Source organism: Balaenoptera acutorostrata, chromosome 17, assembly GCF_949987535.1.
Source record: "Balaenoptera acutorostrata chromosome 17, mBalAcu1.1, whole genome shotgun sequence".
Lineage (NCBI taxonomy): Eukaryota > Metazoa > Chordata > Mammalia > Artiodactyla > Balaenopteridae > Balaenoptera > Balaenoptera acutorostrata.
In genome coordinates, this window is record NC_080080.1 from 29,447,642 (window position 1) to 29,472,295 (window position 24,654).

Below are 24,654 nucleotides of genomic sequence, written 5' to 3' on the forward strand. Positions count from 1 at the left end.
AAAGAAACCCTATTTTGTGGGAAATCTAAAAATTTTAAAGTTTTACACTTTGCTGAATGCTATGATAGATTGTAATCTGGAAAGTTATATATAAATTGTAGTCCATATGTTGCATTAAGTAAAAAGCTCTTGGGAAAGGTTAAAAAAGAAAAGCCACTGTGTACTAAAGTAAGATCCTACAAGGGTGGTATTATTTTGTTCTGGCTTTTGGTATAGGAAGCGTGCAACTTTATTTTACAGTATCCTAGGGGTTGATTTGTGAAGAACAAAGCTGAACCAACCTCAAAAAGACTGATGTGTAAAACCAAAATGCCATCATTATTTGCAATGAGAAGTGCTAAGAGGACTAAGTACGTGAAACAAGACCAGATTGTTCTGACCCTATGGGTTTAATACCTAGGAAGCTATAGAATACAGAAGATTCCTTTATGAATATTTGGAATCAGAATAGAAAATTAATTTATGTGCCTGGAGTGTTTCATGGCACCAGCAGGTTAAGCATCGGGTTAACATATCCATTTCCACAATAGGAATATCCTTGTCACTAGGACCAGATCATGAACATTTCTTGGCATGTCACCCTAAACATTTGGATGGGCATTTCCAAGATTTGCTTTTTACTTCTCTTTTTATGATTCCATTTCATATCAGTATCTCTCACTTTGCTCCTATATTCCTTCCCTGTCCCCCTATGTTGATTTAAATATGTTAATATTTTTTATCAAGTTCTTCTCAAGTCTTCCTGATCTGGTAGTTTTCTCTTACTAAATTGATGACTCTCTCTCTGCCCTGGTGCATTGTTTATTTAATCCTCTGAGGGCTGTCTTATTTCTGTTATACTCTGATTCTTGAGAAGTACCTTTTTCATGCACCCTTTGGGCAACCATTATATTTTATAAGAGGCTTTTTTATTTGTGATAATGACAGTTGCAATCTTATGCAGTAGTTGAGACATACCAATAATGGATGAATCTGGAGTACCCAGAAAAATGATTGGTAAAACATTGCAAGAAATTTAGGGATGTTGGTGAATATAAAATAGTTACATACCTATCTTTAATGTTAACTATCCGTGCATCTTATAAAAAGAGATGTTTGATGAGAATTTCAAACTCAAGAATTAAGGATATATTTCTCAATATTTATGGAGATTAATCGAACATGCATTCAAATGAGAAGAGATTAAAAGTAACATTATCATGTAGTATTTTGCCTCCCTCCTGAGTAATAAAACCTGTAAGATTGTCTTATGAGTTGATTGATATCCCTAGAATCACGGGTGGGAGTAAGAGCCTTCCCTGAATGAGCAGATTTGACTCAAACATTGGATACTGTAATAGTTGTCTCTAATCTTGATACCTAGTAGGTGGGTTAAGGATCGGTAAGAACAGCTCTTCTTGAACTCAGTTATAGGAATCCCTAGGCATTGACTTTCCATGCTGCTGCTTATAGGTAGACTCACTCTGCTGAATTATTTTTTTTTAATAAATTTATTTATTTATTTCTGGCTGCGTTGGGTCTTTGTTGCTGCACGCAGGCTTTCTCTAGTCGCGGCGAGTGGGGGCTATTCTTCGTTGCGGTGCACGGGCTTAGCTGTTCCACAGCATGTGGGATCTTCCCGCACCAGGGCTCTAATCCGTGTCCCCTGCATTGGCAGGCAGATTCTTAACCACTGCGCCACCAGGGAAGCCCTCTGCTGTAGTTTTTGCAGTTACATATGTATCCAGAAAGGAACATTAAATTCAACTGATTTTTTAAAAATATTTTTAAGTAATGAAAGGAAGTATACAAACAAGGAAAGTAAAAATATTCAAGCCCACTGTAAAAATTCTGTAATACAAATAAGGGGAAACAGTGTGGATTAATCCCTGACAACCTTATGGCTTATATGAAATCAAAACAATATATTTAATTCGTTAGTAGAATCATTTATTATAGATATTAGAAATAGAAAGGTAGTTCAGTTGAGATTGCAGAAAATTTTGTTAAAGATAAAATATCAAACTTTTATAAAGGAAAACAATGCAAAAAGTAGATTTGTTTTTTAAATTTTAAAGTAAGGTAAAGGTTCATGGTCATAGAAATATAATTAAAATAACAACTTAGAATTAAGACAGTTAATTATCAAGCTGTATTCTACAAGTAGGCTTAATGCCTTCATTTGCATTTCCATGGTTCATATACAAAAAAGACAATACCGTATGCCATTAAAAATCTCTGAATAAATTTTTAAAACTAGAAATTTTATAGCATGTACTTTGCAGACACAAAACAGTAAAACTAGGAATTATTAAAGGTTTTATAAGTAACTGAATCAAAGAAGAGATTAAATGTTGATAATTATGAAATACCTGCCAAAGCAGCACTCAGAAATTAATTCATAGTTTTGAGTACTTGTTCAACTTTTAAAACCTTGAGTAAAAGTACAGAAAAACGGAACAAAGGCACTGAAAATAAAATTAGCAATATATTAGTAAACGTTGAAATTACTAATTTTGGAGCATTAAAAGAACTAGGTGTACATGGGGAGATATTCTGCATCCAATTTTGTGAGGCAAATAGGACCAGCACTATTAGAACATTCAGTAAGATCCTCTTACCCCCTCCAAGACCCAAATCAGATATACACACTGAGGAGAAAAAAAATTGTATGTTGAGAAGAAAAAAATACTGACATCAGAATTATCTTTGGCAATATTATTGTTACTGGTGAATGGTTCTTAAACTTCTTGGTCTTGAAACTCTTTTACACTATTAAGAGTTTTTGAGTGTAGTTTCATACACGTTGGCTAAATTTATTGATATATACTGTATTAGAAATTAAAACTAAGAAATTCTAAAATATACTTATTAATTGACAAATAGTAAATTGATTATAGTTATATATATTTTTATGAAAAATAACTTTAAAAAACCAAATTTAGTGATGAGTGGCATTGTTTTACATTTTTGCAGACCTTTACATTTCTGGCTTAATTGACAGCTAGATTTTCATGTTTGCTTTCATATCTGATTTTCATTCAGTCTGTTGTGATATGTCATTTTGTTTGAAGGATAAGAAGAAAACCAAGCCTCACACATACATGTAGTTGGGAAAGAGAGGTGTTTTAATAGCCTTTTCAGATAATTGTGAATATCCTTTTTTGATCATACACCAGAACTAAACAAGTAGTAATTTCTTAAAAAGTACTGAAAAGCGGGATTTGAAACTGTATCATTCAGTTTTTTGGATTCTAAACTATACTAGAATTCTAAACTATATTGGTTGATTTTGCAATTTAAATGGATCTTTTACCCATGCATGATTTTATGACCGTATGCATTGATTGATTGGGAAATACTGGTTCAGGGAGTTATGCAGGTATTCCAACATATACAGCACCATTATACAACACCAAAAAAATCACATTCATTAATTTCAGTACTAAACCCATTAGAAAAGGCTTTTCAAGTATTGGAAAGTAGTCAAACTCTTGATGACAGATACAAATTTTCCAAAATTTTACCCTTTTTTTGCAAGCTATGATTTTTATCATTTGTTTTTATTGAAGGATAGGCTCAACTTTATTATCTGGAAAATGTCTGCCAAATACTCAAGTCTGAATGGCTTTGGTTTGACTGTCATTCTTTCAAGTAAAAATAGTGTTCTGTGAGAAAAGCAGCTGGTTCACCTTGCAACTCAGTCATTGAACATGTACTTTTCCTTAAGACAACCATGACACTGTAGTGTACAGCAGAAGATCTTTTACACACTTCCCATTTTAGTCATACAGAATATTAAAAAGATAAGTATGCACGGGTTGAAATTTTTGAAAATTAATAATTTGTACTGCCTAATCAAAGATATAGTTGAAATCGGCATTTTTTTTAACTGTAAGAGTGTGGTTATTAATAACAGTGACTAGTATAGTATGATGCCACTACCGTGATTTGTGCTAAGGTACCAGATGGTTTCATTTTTTGTTTACAATTCAGTGATTTTTAGTTACTTTACCAAGTGGTGCAGCCATCACCATAAATCAATTTTTGAACATTTTCATCCTCCCAATAAGAACCCTGATGCCATTTGGACTATTTTTTTTTTTAAACAGAAGTAACCTGTTTGCAAAATGTGAAAAAGAAAACTCAGTAGTATTACAGTTTTAAAATTTCACCAAAATACGGTGCTTACCATTTTCACTTGCCATAGGGTCAGGTTGCCATCATATTTTCTTCCTCATTAGTAATGTCTTAATGACTTATTCTGATTTTTTGCTTGATTCTAACTTTTTTCATGTGAGAATACACCCAGTTGGCTTGACAGATCATTGTTTCAGCCATTTTCCTAGGTTGCATATTCTTTAAGTAGAATAGCTTCTAGTAAGTAGTGTGTAATTTGCATTTGTATGTCTACAGTCAGTATGTATTTTTCGATTGTCTCTGATAGGTAGTAGGTATTAATGGAGAAAGTATCATTTTTCTGTTTTTGATTTCCAGTAGCACAGGAATACAATTTAATGTGGTTCATTGAGTGTATGTTAAATTGATAGTTTGTATAGATTGTGATTTCAGGCTTTTTTAAAAATACGAAAGTACTGTGGAGATAATTTATACTTTTGTCCTTGAAGTGAAAGTTTAGATGCCAGTGCAGGTTAAGTCTCTTACATCATATATATTATCATTTCTGCCATAATTTATTCTGAATCTAAAATGGAGATGATTTACACATTTGAAAAATGTTGAACTTTTAAATGTAATATAATATGTAAGATAAAGTATCAAGTGTAAGCTGGAACAGTGTTCGTAGGCTATTAGAGATGAGGCTTTGCCACCAAATGTAGATGCTATTAGGGAGAAGAATGCATTTGTAATACAATGCCCTAGTTACTCTCCAGTTGTAAAAAGAAAGATTCAAAGTTCAGTTAGCAAAAGAATGTTTAATTTGTTTTCTAAATAAAGATATCATAAATATCCTAAGAAATTTCAAGTTTTACTGTTAGCAGTCAACTAGATCATGTCTAGAATTTGTCCTGATATACCCTCTGCCTTTATTTTTCCTAAACTTTCTAATTGTTCCTGATAAGAAAACTTTTTCATGCAGGTGTTTCACCTGCTTTAGCTCAGGATGATCTCTAAAAATCCATCCTCTGCAGTTGTACTAAGTCTTGCCTTTTTGATTTTTTTAGCCTTTCTGGAAGTACCTTTCTCTTTTTTGTACCAATTCAAAGCCTGCCTGTTTTTCAAGCTCCAGCTCAGGTTTACTTCTACATGAGGTCCTGTATATTGTGCCTACCTTATATTGATAATTTGGAATTTAATTATTTACTGTCTTTTTAAAAAAACTTATAATTGCCTTATCTCCCTAACTAGATTATAAGCATATTTGGGAGCAGAATTTTTATTCTTTATGTCCTTATAGTATCCCCCATATAATACTTAAATATTTTTTATTTGGTGGCATATTTTGTCTTATCCTTTGATTTCTAAATGTTCTGACTTACAATTAGAAAATACTGTAGAAAAAACTTCCATAAAATTGTACAATTAGAGCAGGGCTGTGCTGGAGGAAAAATAAACATTTTTACTTAACCATCATGAAATTATACTTCCAAACACAATAAATACTGAAGCTCTTATTTAAAGGAAAAATTAATTTTAAGTTAGATTTCAAAAATAGGGGAGGTATAGCCTCCTTTCTTACCTAATTTATAATCCAAACAAATAACATAGCAAGTAGTTTAAGAACCTACTTAACTAAATACAGATGTATTGTGCATGCTAAACACGCTGTAAATATATAACACTTATCAGTGAGACCTGGAGAAGTTAGAGTCCAGTGAAGATGAAAATTGATTTGACTTTTGAATTTTGATTGATAGAGAGGAAAGGAGATGGATGCTAAAAAAGAGAAGTAGAACAAAAGAGCACAGTGGTTATGTACAGGCTGTTAAATAACCATATCTATGATTTTGCTTTTGTTCGAACTAAATATATAATTACTGATCCTACAAGAGTGTGAACTAAGGTAACGTCCCCAGAATCACCCTTAATCTCCACTCCCTTCCTTTATATATTGATCTATATACATAACATGCATATATACATACATACATAGGAAGGATCACTTCTGCCCTAGCATGTTTCGAAGTCAGCCATGGTAATGCTGTATGCCAGGAGTCTGCAAACTATGGACCATGGGCTAAAATGTCTTGTGGCCCACTGCCTTTTTTCTTATGGCCTGCAATCTAAGAATGGCTTTTACATTTTAAATGGTTGGGAAAAAAATGAAAAGAATAATATTTTGCAATGTGAAAATTATATGACATTACAGTTTTAGTGTCCATAAATTTTTATTGGAACACACATTTATATATGTATATATCTACACACACGCACACACACACATCTTTGGCTGCTTTTGGATTGTAATGGCAGAGTTGAATTGTTGTGACAGAGATCATATATTATTGCACTCTCCCTGCCTCACTCTGCTACTCAGTGCTCTTTGAATCCCAGTGATGCTGCCCTTGTACCTGGACAAAGTTTCAAGTGCCATGTGTATAACTATACTGCAACAGTTTACTTCTTTTAGAAAAGTAGACTCAAATGTGCTTAAATTTTTTTTTTTATAAATGTATTAATTTATTTATTTTTGGCTGTGTTGGGTCTTTGTTGCTGTGTGCAGGCTTTCTCTAGTTGTGGCAAGCGGGGGCTCCCCTTGCAGTGCACGGGCTTCTCATTGCGGTGACTTCTCTTGTTGCATGGTACGGGCTCTAAGTGCGCGGGCTTCAGTAGTTGTAGCTCACAGGCTCTAGAGCGCAGGCTCAGTAGTTGTGGTGCACGGGCTTAGCTGCTCCACGGCATGTGGGATCTTCCCCGACCAGGGCTCGAACCTGTGTCCCCTGCGTTGGCAGGCGGATTCTTAACCACTGCACCACCAGGGAAGTACCAAATGTGCTTAAATTGTAAGGCGCAGTGCAGTGGGAATTATTTTGTTTCAAATTAGAAAGCAAAGCATTGAACTGACAATGTAGATATGCTAAGAGGATACAGTATACATCTACATAACCAGACTGTAAGCACTCATTACAATATTCCCAACTGATTACAAAGCAACCGTCAGAAAAATTAGGAAATTTAAAACAGAATATCTCATCACAGCAGAATTTCCTCACAAAAATTAATGAAAATGAGGCTTCAACCAAAGTAAGTTTCTGAGCGGCTCTTTTGTTAACCAGGTAAGGAAAGCCATTTACCAGTGGTGATTTTGTTAAATTCTGTTCAGTTGCAGTGGCCAAAGAGATATGTCCAGAAAAAATGAACTTGTTTAAAACTTCTAGCCTATTAAAAAAACAAAAAAACAAAAAAACAAAAAACTTCTAGCCTATTGGTGAGAACAGCTCCTCAGAATTGAAGATATTGGGAGCAACATCAGTAGTCAATTAAAAAATAAAGTATATGATTTTTAGTGGTTTTCCTGGGCTCTTGATGAGTTGAGAGATGTTTACCGATATGGCTAATTGTTGGCTTGAGGAGTCAGGGATGGGTTTGAAGTGACTGAAGAACATGCCTCTATGAATAGTCTGTGGAACAACTACAGGTGAAAATGTTTGCAAAGTTGAGGAAACACTAATTTAGTACAGCCTGAAGTGGAATCTGCTAAGATGTGTTAAAACTTTTGGTGGCAAATATGTGTGGAGGAGAAAAATGCTTATTAGTTGGACAGATTTACAAAGCTTGTGAAAATGTGAGGTGTTCAACAGCCTATAGTTATCCACTGCCTTATTCATTTCCAGGTACTTTGTGGAAAATTCTTGAATCCATGGTGTATTACTGAACCATTAGTGTCAACAGTGAACTTCATTTGCTATCGTAGACTTAACTGTTCTCAGTCCATGAATTTTTGTCAGATCAATAGAGAATCTTGATTTTTCCTGCTACCACAGTGATAGGATGGCTTTGCAGTGGCAGAGTTTTATTGTGACTTTTTTGAGGTTGGGGCAAGATTGAAATTTTCCTGAACAAAAAATTGCCCTCAACCACTATTATCAAGCCATGAATGGCTCTGGAAGTTAAGCTATAGACTTGATAATGTTTCTTAATTCAAACTAAAATTACAAATCAGAACAGTACTTATATGCAAAACTTATACTCTAGTAGTCACTTTGATAATGCCTAACATAGCATGGATCTTATGTCCAGCTGCTTTATACATTTTCCATTCTTTCAAAAGTTAAAAGAAGAAATGAGACCCTCATTCCCACACAAATTGGTAGTGGACACGTTTTTTGGGCTCAAGTTACAATTCCAGAAAGTTTTAGACCTCATTGTAAGTATTGGGTTGGCCAAGAAGTTCATTCGAGTTTTTCTGTAAGATCTTACAGAAAAACTGAACCTTTTTGCCAACCCAATACAAAGGAAATTTCTGTATTTGAAAATTCATTTAACTGTGCAATTGAAACAGAAGCAATTTATCTGCAGTGTAATGATATGCTAAAAGGCAGTATCAAAAGAACGTAACAATTCTGTAAAAGCCTTCCATAAAAGCCTTCCAAGTGATAAATATGCTCAATTAAAATCTTATCAATTGATATCAGAGGTCAAATATGTAAAGTCTCATTACAGATCAGCATTAACAGATAAACATTTGCAATAAATTTTAGTGTTAGGGATCTCTAACTTTGAACACAATTAAGCAAAGTTACCCTATTAAAGGAATTTTATTCTTCTCATTAGTAGACCTGAATTATAAAAAATTATAGTCAACTATTATAGTTTGCGTTTTGTCAGTAAAATATTTTGGAAATTTGTTTTCTTGTTATTTAGGTTATTTAGGTACCTGATTAATATTCTCAATCTTGCCTCTTGACCTGCAAACCTAAAATATTCATTATCTGGCCCTTTACAAAAATTTTGCTAACCTCTGTCATATACTCACATAAGAGAGATGATTTTCTAAGGAAGTCATTCTCCAATAAAAACAGTGAAGTTACACATGGTGCAATGATACAGAGAAAGGATAAGTAAAAATAAATGTTTAACATCATATAAAATAAACTTACAGTTTTTTATTTTGTGTGGATAAATCTATGAATGAGTTTCATAAATGCCTACTAAAATTACCTACTTCAAAACTGATTAAGAACACCAATCATGCTCTGCTGTACATGATGTCTCTGATAAGAGTATTGAGGCAATCACTTGTACTGAGTGAACATTGCATTTAAAATTTTCTGCCTAAAACTCAGTCTTAATTTTTCAGATAATGACACTTTTAGCTGATTTGTGTAGTTATCTTTTCTTAGAAATTGTTTTATTCTTAAGTGAGTGTTGATTATTTTTATACCTTACCTTTTTTAGAGGAAATTTAGGGAGGGCTAAGTGGGACTAGATTTTATTTAAGTGTTAGGTTGCTATCAGATTCTAGGGTCCTCTAAAGAGTTCAAACAGCATTTTATGGGGAATCTGCAACATGACAAAGTATAAAGATTTATTAACATTACAGTCTGGGAGAACTTGGAAGATAAGGTATCTGCGCTGGACCTTGAAGGATGGCTAGAATTTAGGCCTTCAGAGGGATGTGTTTGGGAGAGCAGTCCATATGGAGTGAGTTTTAAGAAGTGAGGGAAGCAAGAAGCAGTCAGTGGTGGTGTGGTGGGAGATGGATCTGGATGGGTACTTTGGGACTTGAAGATTTAACTAAGAGAAATGGACTTTATTGACAAATGTTTCCAAGCTTGGCATAGTACCTGGTGCTCAGAGGTTCTTACTGGATAAAAACTGGGGAGCTATATCAGGAAATTGAGCAGGAGAAATACAGGATAAACACTGAATGACAGAGGGTAGCCAGCTGGGGATCATCAAAATAGTTTCCAGTCTTTCATCCCCTGAAATTATTTTTTTAATTCTTTAATTTGTGTTGAGTGCCTGATTTCTCTAATTGAGTAGTGTTTTTTTGCACGTAGGTTTTCACACATTTGTTCTTCTAGGGAAATGAAATCTTTCAAAACAGACTGACAGTATGTATAAGGGCCTTGCAAAATCCTCTTACTCAACAATGGTGATAGGATTATTTACCTCTTAAGTGAGTCTGTCATCTCACTCCAAATTGGGAAATACCAGCTGGCATTCTCATCATTTAGACTTTTTCTTGGAGGAGATGGCCCATACAGCAGGGGTCCCCAACTCCCAGGCTGCAGACTGGTACCCGTCCTCAGCCTGTTAGGAACTGGGCTGCACAGCAGGAGGTGAGCGGCAGGCTAGCAAGCAAAGCTTCATCTGCCGCTCCCCATCACTCCCGATCGCTCGCACGCTCGCATTACCGCCTGAACCCTCCCCACAATCGAGCACATTACTACCTGAACCACACCAACTCCCCCCCGCCCCCCTCCCATGGAAAAATTGTCTTCCACAAAACTGGTCCCTGGTGCCAAAAAGGTTGTGAACCGCTGCTTTATAGTATTCATGCTTAAGTTTTTGCAATCCTAGTCTTCTGAAACAGTGCAATCTAATGGGCTGCTCAAGTGTTTTATTTTTATTTTTTTATAACTTTATTTTTTTAATATTTGGCTGTGTTGAGTCTTCTTTGTTGCGCACAGGCTTTCTCTAGTTGCGGCGAGTGGGGGCTACTCTTTGTTGCGGTGCGCGGGCTTCTCATTGTGGTGGCTTCTCTTGTGGAGCATGGGTTCTGGGCACGCAGGCTCCAGTAGTTGTGGCACATGGGCTCACTAGTTGTGGCTCGCAGGCTCTAGGGCGCAGGCTCAGTAGTTGTGACACACGGGCTTAGTTGCTCCACGGTATGTGGGATCTTCCCTGACCAGGGCTCGAACCTGTGTCCCCTGCATTGGCAGGCGGATTCTTAACCAGTGCACCACCAGGGAAGCCCCAAGTGTTTTTTTTTAATCACAGGTGATTATAGATCTAAAAAAACTGGGTAAGTTATTAATATTAAGTAATTTTTATATTTTTACCTTAGGTATCTTAATGCAATTCAGACAATGTGTCCACATATTCTCCGCTATTTGACCACAGCAGTCATAACAAACAAAGATGTCCGAAAACGCCGGCAAGTGCTAAAAGATCTGGTCAAAGTTATTCAACAGGTAAAAACTAAAATCTTTATTGATTTTTAAAATGTGCCTAAACTTTAAGTCTAACCTCTTTTTCTGAAAAAGTAGAACTCTTAGTTCTTAAGGTAAAAATGTTTAAAAATAGGAGGGAAGTATACATGAAGAGAAAAGAGCCCAAGAACCCCAAATGGGCGTATACTACTTTAAGTTCATGATATACTTATGGTAGATGTGGTATGAATGAATACTGCTCTCTGCTAGTTAGATACTTAATATGCATTGTGTATTAGTGTTGCTCTTATTGCAAAGGGTGAAGGAGATCTGGAGCTTGGAACTTTTTGTTGGAAGGTCACTACCTACATAGTTCCAGAGTAGTGATCTTTACATAGAATATAATTTTAATAGTCCCCAAGTTGTACAAAAACTATAGCCCTACTGATTGATTTTTAGTGAATTTCTCAGTAATAACTATGGGTTAAAAAAGAACTTAAACATTTATTTGATCTAAGAATAATTTAAGTACAAAAAGACAGTTTTATTCTGCAGGATATGAATACCCTTTTACTTGGAGAAGTTCATCACTGTTTATTAAGTAAGGGAGACTTTTGGCAGTAGAGGAATTTGAAAGCTTTTGGAATGGTTCTAGGATGAGAATTTAGAGAACTTGGTCTGGAAGGCATTATAAGGTTAAGGTGTGGCCTGCAATCAGGATATGAGCAATTGCTTTGAGAAGATAATACTGGGTAATTTGTTAGAAATTAATGGTAAGGGAGGAGAAAATAGGAAGATTGGGCTATTCTGGGGACAGTCTACTAAACAATGTTGAATCAGATCCAACTTAACCTTTGTCTTAATTTTACAGGAGTCTTACACATATAAAGACCCAATTACAGAGTTTGTTGAATGCTTATATGTTAACTTTGACTTTGATGGGGCTCAGAAAAAGCTAAGGGAATGTGAATCAGTAAGTACAAATTTTTACTTACAAATTAATAATATTCTTAAAATTTTGTATATTATAAAAGTTAACCTTGCAGGGTTTTATTAAAGTAATTACATCAGAAATGTTTATTAATCTTAATATGCAGATTATTTAGAAATGTGCTGGGTTGAAGACATTTTCAATCTTATTGCCTGAGTCTATCCCTTTTGTTAGGACAGTTTGTTAAAACATCGGGACATTATAAATTCACACATAATTTCATGTCTTATCCTGAATGAGTAAATATGTGAAATATTTTATATGTATGGGCAAGATTATATGGAATTTTCCATCACAACTGTAATTCCAGTGTGTTACATAAGCAGGCCTATCTTCAGAATTTTTCTCATGATTGTATTTATCATTTGCTATAAATCAGTCAAGCTAAGAGTGTGAATTTTTTAACTACAATGTTTTCTGTTGGTAGAAACTAAAGTTCTGTGAGAGCAACTGAAAGAGTTAGATTTATGGTTTTTTTGAATAACTTAGTTTGCAAGTTTTGAGAAACTAAGAATTTACCTGTTAAAGGCATTTACCAAATCTACAAGTTACTAGCTGTCAGTTTCATTTTTGAACCCAGATATTAGCACAAAAATGGGAAGAGTTTGTTGAAGGACTTAAGATCTTATTTGTCTAAGGAAAAGGAAATTATGTAAGTATAGCTTTAGAGGTGATTTTCAAACATTGGACAAAATTAGAATCCAGTTTAATAACTTGTGTACTTGCAGTCAAACGTGACATTATTAAATATTGGTGTATATTGTAATACTAAGTATCTAGGTCTTGCCAAGGCAGTGGGGCACTTGGTTGCTATTCTTGAAGTTAGAATATTCTCTTCTAAGTATGATACCATCTGTGGAATAGGTGCCACCCTTTGAATTTTTTTCTTTTGTAGATTTTCAAGTCTACTTACTATCACAAAAATATGCATATCTTTAGTCCATTCATAACTATTTTAAATAGCTGGAAATATGTTATCTACAGAGCATTTATGTAGGATAGAGACAGGACAAAGCTGCTTTGTCACAAGATTGCTCAAGTCATCAATGGAACAAGGAAACATTGCAGTTCTTAGCTCTTTTTCCTGTAGCATTTGTTTACTTCTTGGTTAAATTGTTAGAGACTTGAATATAGTGTTCTAGAAAGTGCTGTGGTGTACAACTTGTGATAGATGAGAGAATTATAGCGAATGGAATAATGAGTAAAGCACAAAGAAAGTATTTGTGACAAATTTTTCAAAATTGCTTGTCAGCACCGTTAATTTTTTCTTTTATATTTTATACGCATAGGTGCTAGTGAATGATTTCTTCTTGGTGGCTTGTCTTGAGGATTTCATTGAAAATGCCCGTCTCTTCATATTTGAGACTTTTTGTCGCATCCATCAATGTATCAGCATTAAGTAAGAACACTCTGATTTGTATTTTCTACTTCTAAATTCCTGTAAATTTTCATTTATTGTAAAGTTATACTTAATAGGATTCCAGTTAATTGGATTTTTATTTTATTTCTCTTTGCTTTAGAAGAAAAAGGAAACATTGTCCTAGTAATTTATTAAAAATCCTAGCTTTTGTTTGGATTCCGGGGTGCTACAGTCCTTCTTTATCTTCTTTAGTTTCCATGTGTGTGGGAAAGCATGATTTTTGAAAATGATAACTTCAAGGCAGTATTATGATTGTCAGTTACCTTTTTAAAGAGTTACCTTTTAAAATAATACTATTATACCATTACGTAGGGAGAAAAGAGCAGTGACCAGTTTTAGAATGGTTTTTAACAGGGGTTCAAATAAGGAGTTAGTCCTTAGTAAATTGGAAATGCTGTTGAAAAGACCACATTTGGTAATCATTTCAGTTAATTGAATTTGTTTTATTTAATTATGTATTTGAATTCTCATATAGTAAACTCTTGTGACATCCTAAAATGCTGAAACACGGAAAAATTATGGTGGATTTCAGTTGGAATTTTCTCTTGTGTGAGGAAATTATTAGGAAAAAATTGTGAAACTTACATAACCTATTAGAAACTAATTTTACATATTAGAATTTGAAAAATAACAGTGCTCTTTGGCCACAGATGAAGTCGAACGGTAAATGCTCCTTAATGTTTAAAAACTTACTACTTTTATGTTTGCCTCTTAGGAATTGTATGTAGACCAAAGTTTTTCTTTAGTGCCGTTTGTTTTTGCTAAGGCATCCATAGTTGCTTGCCTAATTTTAGTGGATTGTCACTGAAGTGGTTACTGAGAGTTAGAATTACAGTGTGAGCGTGAGGCTTTTTCTATGGGAGTTGAAGCCTTGACCTGTTTTAGTAGTACTTTAGCTAGCAGACATATAATTTTAAAAATCTGATTCTCTTAAAGAATACATGGAAATTCCTAAAATGTCATTCGCTGTGAAATGCAATATTATGTATATGAGTATACATATTTATGTATACATACATGCAGATAAAATAAGAGCCCCTTCACCTTGTTTAGCTTGTACCTCTATTCAGCTTTCCTCCTGACTCTAGGGAACCATACGACTCTGACTCTGTAAACCCAATTTTACAAAACACTGATTCAGTACAACTCCTTTGTTTTGTAACTCCCTGTTTATAGCTGAGAAACTGAAGGCTCAGAGACATTAAGCAGCTTAGGGCTTATTTAATGAAAGAGCCTGAGCTAATAGCTCTCTGACATTCATTGTCTTCACCCTCATTATAAATTCTTTCTTTTTCATTGTGAGCAATTGATATTTTTAGAAACAGCAGATTTAGACTAATTTGTCATTAGTGTATCACTTGAACCAGAGGATAAAGATGGAAACCATAAGACAGTGTTTAATTTTTTTGTGCAAAATCTGTAGAATTTTGATTTTTATTTTACAAAGAGATTCCCTGAAGCAACTGCGAACTTTCTGAGTCACATTTTCTGTGTATGCTATGCTATGCTGTGTAATAAATAGGGCTACTATGCTGTTCCATTTAGGGTGATAATTCCAAAGCACATCAGGATTGAGAACCATTGCATCAGGTCACCAGTTTTTTTTAGGCACATAATTAGAGCATGCTAGGGTAATGAAATGAAAAACCAGTAATTTAATATTTTTAGTATATAATGAATTAAGAAGGTAGAGGCAGAGCATAAAGTATAGCTTCACGTGAACAAAGAAATAATTCTTTTTAGAATAACAGTGAGATCTCAGGTTGTAAGGTTTAGGGGGTGATAGTGGAGAGTATGTGGCCAATAGGCTCAGTCCAGGGAGCTACGCTTCTTCACGTTTTTAGAGCTGCTTTAGTGGGTTAGGAATATGCCTGAAAATTATCTTAAGCATCTAAGTTGGGCTTTTATAAGTACAACAAATGTCTTAATTCAGACCCCGAGGACTTGGAATCCATGATAATGACCAAAATAGCTAATGTTTACCTTCAAACAATCCATAGAAAAAATTATTGTTCTCTAGTCCAGAGGTTTTTAAACCTAGCTGTACATCAGAATCATCTGGAGAACTTAAAAAACCACCAACAACTTAAACTTAAGAAGAATAGATTTTCTGGCTTTACCCCAGACCTTCTGAATCAGAATCTCTGGATTCAAGGCTTGAGAATCTGGTTTAAAACTTCCCAGGTCCAACCCCTAAAAAACTGAAACATTCTCAGGGTAGGGAGGGGGAGATCTCAGCATCTGTATTTTTCAAAGCTCCTCTAAGTAACTCTGATGCAAAACTTCTTTTTTTAAATTACGCTTCTTATTTTGAGATGATAATAGATTCACCTTCAGTTGTAAGAAATAATGAAGAGATCCCCTATGCCCTTTACACAGTTTCCTTCAATGGTAACATTTTGTAAGCCATAGTAAAATATCACAGCCATCATTATTGTTGTTGATATATTCAGATACAGAACATTTCTGTCACCACAAGGATTCCTCAAATTGCTCTTTTATAGCCATACCCACTTCCCTCCCACTTCTCTTTAACCCCTGGCAACCACTCATCTGTTCTTCATTTCTGTAATTTTGTCATTTCAAGAATGTGCAAAATTTTTAAAAAGATAGTGTTCAGCTTTCTTTTTTTAAATACGATTTGCTTTTATTTATTTTTATTTTTATTTATTTTTGGCTGTGTTGGGTCTTCGTTGCTGCACGGGGGCTTTCTCTAGTTGTGGCAAGCGAGGGCTACTCTTTGTTGCGGTGCGCAGGCTTCTCATTGTGGTGGTTTCTCTTGTTGCAGAGCACGGGCTCTAGGCGCACGGGCTTCAGTAGTTGTGGCACATGGGCTCAGTAGTTGTGGCTCACGGGGCTCTAGAGCGCAGGCTCAGTAGTTGTGGCGCATGGGCTTTGTTGCTCCACGGCATGTGGGATCTTCCCAGACCAGGGCTCGAACCTGTGTCCCCTGCATTGGCAGGCAGATTCTTAACCACTGCGCCACCAGGGAAGCCCAGTGTTCAGCTTTCTAAAGAGGATAAATACATATGATATACATTAAGATGTAATTAGTTAAGAGCAGTGTAACTAGTACAGTTGTTGAAGAAGAAAATATTACAGATGTGAATGAGTGCCTCTTGGAGCATAGCCTTAGAGCTTAAAATCCAGAGGAAGAAACAGATATTAAATAAAGATAAGATTACAAGTTATGATAGGCATTTTGAAAAAAAAAATACAGAGTAATTAGAATGACTTGGACATTATTTGTATATTGAAAAATCAGAGAAGTAATTTGGATTGAAGTTTCAGTGGACTCTGATAATTCTCTAAATGGGATATATTTAAGTAGACTCTTCTACCATATATTAATTATGACAAATTACTCCATTCACTAGTTTATGCTGGCCTATCTCTGCTGCTAATTAATTTAAAGTTATTTGATATTCGATCTTTTTTAGTGTTGGGCGGGGAAGATTTGTCTCTGTCTTCCTTTCTGTCCCCCAGCAGACGCATATCACATGCTATTCAGTATTATAAAACGCATGGTTGTTTATTAAATAACTCTTTCCATTTGTGATTTGGAACATTCTCTGTTAATAGGATTCTTCACTAAGTGGCTGTAAGCACATGTGATAGTCTTATCTTTGTAAAAATGCATATTAAGAATGTTTTTATCAGTTTATATACAACCCTATAGATTTGTAGGATAACTTTCGAATCTGTTTACCATAAAGTATGCAACATCTGTCAAAAAAGATTACTGTGGTGGGATTTAATTTAGTATAGCCGAATAGTTTATCAGATATGGTGTGTGTCTGAAATTTAAAAGCTGTTCTAGAATAACTCTTGGACCAGTTTTCAATTGTAGATAAAAGCAAAGTATGGAAGTAATATTTTGAATGTGTATGATAAACATTTTGGAGCATACATTAATATAATTTCCCTATGGGGGTTAGTTTTGGCTTTTCACAAAAATATGTATTTGCCAACTGCTCTTGCATTTAAGTTATGAAGTCATTCTACTTTGCTGATTTTATTAAGTAACATTTTAAAGTTTTTTTTTTTTTTATAGCTACTTTTTTTATTTATTTATATATTTATTTTTGACTGTGTTGGGTCTTCGGTTCGTGCGAGGGCTTTCTCTGGTTACGGCAAGCGGGGGCCACTCTTCATCGCGGTGCGGGGACCGCTCTTCATCGCGATGCGCGGGCCTTTCACTGTCGCGGCCCCTCCCGTTGCGGGGCACAGGCTCCAGACGCGCAGGCTCAGTAGTTGTGGCTCACGGGCCCAGCCGCTCCGCGGCACGTGGGATCCTCCCAGACCAGGGCCCGAACCCGTGTCCCCTGCATTAGCAGGCAGATTCTCAACCACTGCGCCACCAGGGAAGCCCTAAGTAACATTTTAGATCTTAATATTTTTCTTAAAGTTTTTATTACCATGTAGCAATTTGTATTCTTAATTATACTTCCTGATGTTAGAAATAAAAAGGTGCTTTCCAGATGGAGATTAAATAGTTTTAACAACCATTATCACTGCACTTCTGTGTTAACTATAAAGTAATATACTGTCTTTTTTTTATCAGAAGTTTCTTTTTTTTTTAATTTATTTTATTTTTTTTTATTTTGGGCTGCGTTGGGTCTTCATTGCTGAACGCGGGCTTTTTTCTGGTTGCAGTGAACAGGGGCTACACTTCGTTGTGGTGTGCAGGCTTCTCATTGTGGTGGCTTCTCTTGTTGGGAGCACGGGCTCTAGGCTCGCGGGCTTCAGTAGTTGTGCACGGGCTTAGTTGCTCCGCGACATGTAGGATCTTCCTGGACCAGGGCTCAAACCCGTGTCTCCTGCATTGGCAGGCGGATTCTTAACCACTGCACCACCAGGGAAACTCTATACTGTCATTTTTGACTAATTCGATGTTGCAAAATTCAGTGAGAATTTACATTTGTCACACACAGAATTTAGCATTTTCTCAGTTTTCTCCTGGTTTCTTTCCCCTGTTTCCTCCTAATCTTACAGTTAAACACAATTTACACTTAACACTTATTCTTTAATTAGTTGTCAGAGCATACAGTTATAAAAGTCTGGTGCTCTTTGGATATGCTAAATAACCACAGTCTTCAGGGAAAAGCGGGCCAGAGGTTTCCTTAGCTTAATGCTAAAGTCAATACTATTTGAAATAAATTGTGCTTATCAAGTAAAATTTGGAAAGCCAGGTTATTTAAACAGGTAATTCATATGCCTGTGAAATGCTGGACCCCAAATCCTTATTTGTTAAGATACATTAGGGCAGGGGCTATGGGAGGGTTCAGAAAAGGGAGACTGTCTAAAAGATTAGTCATTGAAAACCTGATAGACAATCAGCCTAGAGTTAATGAAAGCCTAATTAGTTCTCTAGATTTAGATTTATATATTTTATGTGCTTAAGCAGGACCACTGGTCTTAATTACTTCCCAGAAAGATAAGTATCTGGTTTTGTGCTAAGAGTCTTGAATATGTTTTATTAATGAAATTGAATAGAGAATGAAATACTTATTTTTTCTATGCCTTGAAATAGCACTTAGGATTCTATTTTTTTCCCCCCAAAGGAATGATTTATATTTTTATTTAGTCAAAGTTACTAAGCTTTTCCTTTATGGTACTGGATTTTGTATTTTATTTAAAAATTCTTTCTCATAATAGGTTTATATGCTATTTATATGTTTTCTTATAGGACCTTTATGGCTTTATTTCTTCTGTTTGAATCCATCAGTGATTTATTTGGGAATAGAGAGTAGCTCCCCCACCCCCCAACCCCCAATAGCTAGTCAACATGATTTATTGAAAAACTGTCCTTCCCCCCACTTATTTGAAATGCCACCCATATCACATTTTAAATTCTCATTTATATATGGGACTTTTTCTGAACTCTTTAATCTTTTATAAATTGTGTGTTGATTTCTGAACTTAGCACCAAATACGTGCTAAGTTAACTTAGTACCTTTTTTCAAATAAGGTAGATCTATAGTATGTTTTAGTATTCAGTATTTATTTTCCATGTAATTGATAATTGCCACTTTTCCCTCATTTGCTTCATTGTTCTTCTTAATGTCTTTTTCATTAATTCTACTTCAGATTCTTTGCCAATTTATAAATCTCTTCTGAAAATTGATTATTTTATTAGTTTTATCTTCCTCAAAAAAATCTGGACTTGTTGCTCTTTCTGCCAGACGCATATTTATCTCTCTTTGTCATTTGTTCTGGGGATTTCCTTAGCTTGTCTACTATGATAGCGCTCCAGTTTCTTGGACATTATGCCTTCCTTCTTCTTGGTTTATTATCATATTTGGTAATTATCATATTCTTCAGTGGATTTATAAGGAAGGGTACTTTGGAGGTAAATTTTTTCACATCTAAAATTGTGTATTTGACTCTCATACTTGAGTAGTGGTATTGCTAGGCATGGTATTCTCACTTGAAAACTACTTCAGAATTTTGAAGACGTGATTCTCTTGCTTTCTAGCTTTTGTTGTAGAAGTCAGAAGCCATTTTTATTCCTCATCTTTTATACAGGTGTTTTGTTTTCCTGTCTAGAAATGTGGGGGGAAGAAGCTTTTTTTTTTTTTGCTCTGAAATTTTACAATGATATGCCTTAGTTTAGGTCTGTTTTAATTCTTCATATAGGACCTTTTTAATTTGGAAGCTCATGCTCTCCAGTTCTGGGAAATTTTCTTGAATTATTTCTTTCTTCTTTATGTTCACTGTTTATTCTTTCTGGAACTTCTATTGTTCAGGTATTAGACCTGCTGGACCAGGCTTCCAATTTTCTTATCATTTCTCTATTTTCCATCACTTTGTCTTTGTGTTCTACACTCTGGGATATTTTCTCAACATCTTTCAAATCTTCTGTAGATTAAAAACAACAAATCTCTAATGTTATTCTTTAATTTCCAAGAGCCCTCTGTCACTTTTTTCTCTGAATATTTTTCCTTTATAGCATTCTGTTCTTATTTTATGACTGCAATACTACAGTGGTTTTTAATTTTGCTAAGGATATTAATGATAGCTTTTGTTGTTTGTTTTAGTTTTCTTTTTTTTTAATTGAGATATAATTAACATATAACAAAACATTACATTAGTTTCAGGTGTATAACATAATGATTTGATATTTTTATATATTGTGAAATGATCACCATAATAACTGTAGTTAGCATTCATCGCCACACATAGTTGCAAATTTTTTTTTCTTGTGATGAGATTTACTCTAAACTATAGTCACCATGCTGTATATTATATCCCATGACTTACTTATTTTGTAACTGGAAGTTTGTACCTTTTGACCCTTCACCCAGTCCCCGCCCCCTCCCCAATCTCTTCTCTGTATCTACGAGCATTTTTTGTTTTAGATTCCACATATAAATGAGATCATATGGTATTTGTCTTTTTCTATCTGACTTAATTCACTTGGCATAATGCCCTCAAGTTCTTTCCATGTTGTCACAAATGGCAAGGTTTCATTCTTTTAATGGTTGAATAATATTCCTCTGTGTGTGTGTGTGTGTGTGTGTATCACATTTTGTTCATTCATTCATCCATTGATGGTCACTTAGGTTGCTTTTGTGTCTTGGCTGTTGTAAGTAATACTGCAGTGAACATGGGTTTAGGTATATCTTTTCAAGTTAGTGTTTTCATTTCCTTCGGATAAATATTCATAAGTGGAATTGCTGGATCATATGATAGTTCTATTTTTAATTGTTTGAGGAACTAGCGTACTGTCTTCCATAGTGGCTGTACCAATTTACTTTACCACCAGCAGTGCACAAGTGTTCCCCTTTCTCCACATTCTTGCTAACACTTATTTCTTATCTTTTTGGTAATAGCCATTCTGACAGGTGTGAGAGATCTCATTATAGTTTTGATTTGCATTTCTCTGATGATTAGTGATGCTGAGCACCTTTTCACGTACCTCTTGGCTATCTGTATGTCTTCCTTGGAAAAATATTCAGATCCTCTGCCTATTTTTAAATCAAATTACTTGTTGTTTTGATATTGAGTTATATGTGTTCCTTCTGTATTTTGGGTATTAACCTCTTAAATACATGGTTTGCAATATTTTGCAATATTTCTCCCATTTGGTAGGTTGCCTTTTCTTCTCATTGATGGTTTCCTTTACTGTGCAGGGGTTTTTTAGTTTGATGTTTATTTTTGCTTTTGTTGCCTTTGTTTTGGGGTTTGTTTTTGGTATCAGGTCCAAAAAATCATCACCAAGACTTATGTCGAGGAACTTACTACCTGTGTTTTTTTTGTTTTTGTTTTTTAAGGAGTTTTATGGTTTCAGGTCTTCATGTTCAAGTCTTTAATTCATTTTGAGTTAATTTTTGTATATGGTGTGAGATAGTGGTCCAGTTTCATTTGTTTGCATGTAGCTGTCCAGTTTTCCCAACACCATTTTGTTGAAGAGACTGTTCTTTTCCCATCGTATATTCTTGCCTCCTTTGTCATAAATAAATTAATGCTTGGGTTTGAGCTCTCTACTGTGTTCCATGGATCTCTGTGTTTGTTTTTATGCCAGTAGCATACTGTTTTGATGACTGTATCTTTGTGATATAGTTTGAAGTCAAGGCGTGTGACACCTCCAGCTTTGTTCTTCTTTCTCAAGATTGCTTGGGCTACTCGGGGTCTTATGTATTACTGACTTAACATATTCAATATCATGTTGTTGTGTCACTTGAGCAGGAGAGCTCTTCAACTAAAAGATGGGAATAAGGGATTTACACAAAATATTTAAAATGTCTTTTTAATTTATCTTATTGAAGTATAGTTGATTTATAGTGTTGTGTTAATTTCTGCTGCATAGCAAAGTGATTCAGTTATATGTATATATATTCTTTTTTTTTTTTTATAAATTTATTTATTTATTTTTGGCTGTGTTGAGTCCTCGTCTCTGTGCGAGGGCTTTCTCTAGTTGCGGCGAGCGGGGGCCACTCTTCATCGCAGTGCGCGGGCCTCTCACTGTCACGGCCTCTCTCGTTGCAGAGCACAGGCTCCAGACGCGCAGGCTCAGTAGTTGTGGCTCACGGGCCCAGTTGCTCCGCGGCATGTGGGATCTTCCCAGACCAGGGCTCGAACCCGTGTCCCCTGCATTGGCAGGCAGATTCTCAACCACTGCGTCACCAGGGAAGCCCTATATTCTTTTTTATATTTCTTTCCATTATGGTTTACTACAGGATATTGGATATAGTTCCCTGTGCTATACAGTAGGACCTTGTTGTTTATCCATTCTATATATAATAGTTTGCATCTGCTAACCCCAAACTCCCAATCCATCCCTCCCCCAGCCCTCCTCTACCTCAGCAACCGCAAGTCTGTTCCCTGTCCTTGAGTCTGTTTCTGTTTCGTAGATAAGTTCATTTGTGTCATATTTTAGATTCCACATATAAGTGGTATTGTGTGGTATTTGTCTTTCTCTGTCTGACTGACTTCACTTAGTATGATATCTCCAGGTCCATCCATGTTGCTGCAGATGGCATTATTTCATTCTTTTTTATGGCTGAGTAGTATTCCTTTGTGTATATATACCACATATTCTTTATCCATTCATCTGTCATTGGACATTTGGGTTGTTTCCATGTTTTGGCTCTTGTGAATAGTATTGCTGCTGTGAACATAGGGGTGCATGTATCTTTTTGAATTATGGTCTTGTCCGTATATATACCCAGGAGTGGGATTGCTGGATCATATGGCAGCTCTTGTTCGTTTTTTGAGGAACCTTCATACTGTTTTCTCTAGTGGCTGCACCAATTTACATTCCCACCAACAGTGTAGGAGGGTTCCCTTTTCTCCACACCCTCTCCAGCATTTGTTATTTGTAGACTTTTTAGTGATGGCCATTCTGACTGATGTGAGGTGGTACCTCCTTGCAGTTTTGATTTGCATTTCTCTAATAATTAGCAATGTTGAGCATCTTTTCATAGGCCTATTGGCCATCTCTGCATGTCTTCTTTGGAGAAATGTCTGTTTAGGTCTTCTGCCCATTTTTTCGACTAGGTTGTTTGTTGTTGTTGTTGTTATTGAGTTGTATGAGCTGTTTGTATATTTTGGAAATTAATCCCTTGTTGCTCGCATCATTTGCAAATATTTTCTCCCAGTCAGTAGGTTGTCTTTTTGTTTTGTTTATGGTTTCCTTTGCTGTGCAAAAGCTTACGTTTGATTAGGTTCCATTTGGTTTTTTTTTGTTTGTTTGTTTGTTTTTTGCTTTTATTGCTATTGCCTTGGGAGACTGACCTAAGAAAACATTGGTATGATTTATGTCAGAGAATGTTTTGCCTATGTTCTCTTCTGGGAGTTTTATGGTATCATGTCTTAAATATAAGTCTTTAAGCCTAAAATATCTTCTTTAAGCTGCCTACTGACAGGGTTGAGATTTTTAGTGTAACCTAAGTAATCTGGAAGTTATTTTTGAGTTTGAAACCTAGATTGAATTAGGTATTTTTCTCAGAAATTCTGCCTTTTGATACATTTTGTCTTTTAATTTATTGGTAAACTGAATTATTTTAAAAACAAAATTAACATGGTGTAGGATAGCTTAAGGTAAGTTTTTGTTTTTTTAAGCTTTAATAGGATATTAAATTTTTATTTTTAAACCTTTACTAATTTTTTCATAAAATCAGTAGAATGTAAGAAAATTGTGGACTTTTGAGGATTTCTCTCTATTATTTAATTACTTTTACTGTGTATATTTTCCTGTTACTTGAAAGAAACTGGATTATTGCCACGTTCTCTTACTTATTCTCAGAGTGATTGGTAGCCTAGATAACCTGAGATACCATCAATAATTTACTAATACTTCTTGGACCTTATTTCAAGTTTTTCTTTGACTTGATTTAAAAGTAAAGGATCAACAAGCACATTGCAAAACAGTAAATCCCCAAAGTGGGATTATGGGTCAGAGTATGCAGACATTTGTGGGTCTTGATGCATGTTGCCAGATTGCTCTAGCCATGATGGAATATGAGACTTAGAATATGTATGTAAAGAAAGAAGAGGGATGGAAAATTCTAGGTAGAGTTATACAGCATAGAATTTTCTTTCTTTTATTTAAAATTTGACCTTAAATATTTGTTTACTTAAACTGTCCTCAGACTTCCAGACTGGAACTGGTTAAACCCTTTTGCATTCACATAGCTCCTTCCACTTTTTCATCCTTCCACTTAAAATAGTTTATATATTTGGGGTATTAGGTGATTGTC

General features: G+C 35.1%; 1 protein-coding gene across 1 annotated transcript in view; it reads left to right on the forward strand.

Annotated features, from left to right (window-relative positions):
- The window catches only part of EIF3E (eukaryotic translation initiation factor 3 subunit E), a 50,259-nt gene that overhangs the window by 19,975 nt on the left and 5,630 nt on the right, over positions 1-24,654 (forward strand). Inside the window, exons 8-10 of the mRNA XM_007188775.3 lie at positions 10,955-11,081; positions 11,911-12,012; positions 13,320-13,429. Coding sequence (XP_007188837.2) covers positions 10,955-11,081; positions 11,911-12,012; positions 13,320-13,429 — 339 coding nt within the window. The remainder of the gene's footprint in view (positions 1-10,954; positions 11,082-11,910; positions 12,013-13,319; positions 13,430-24,654) is intronic.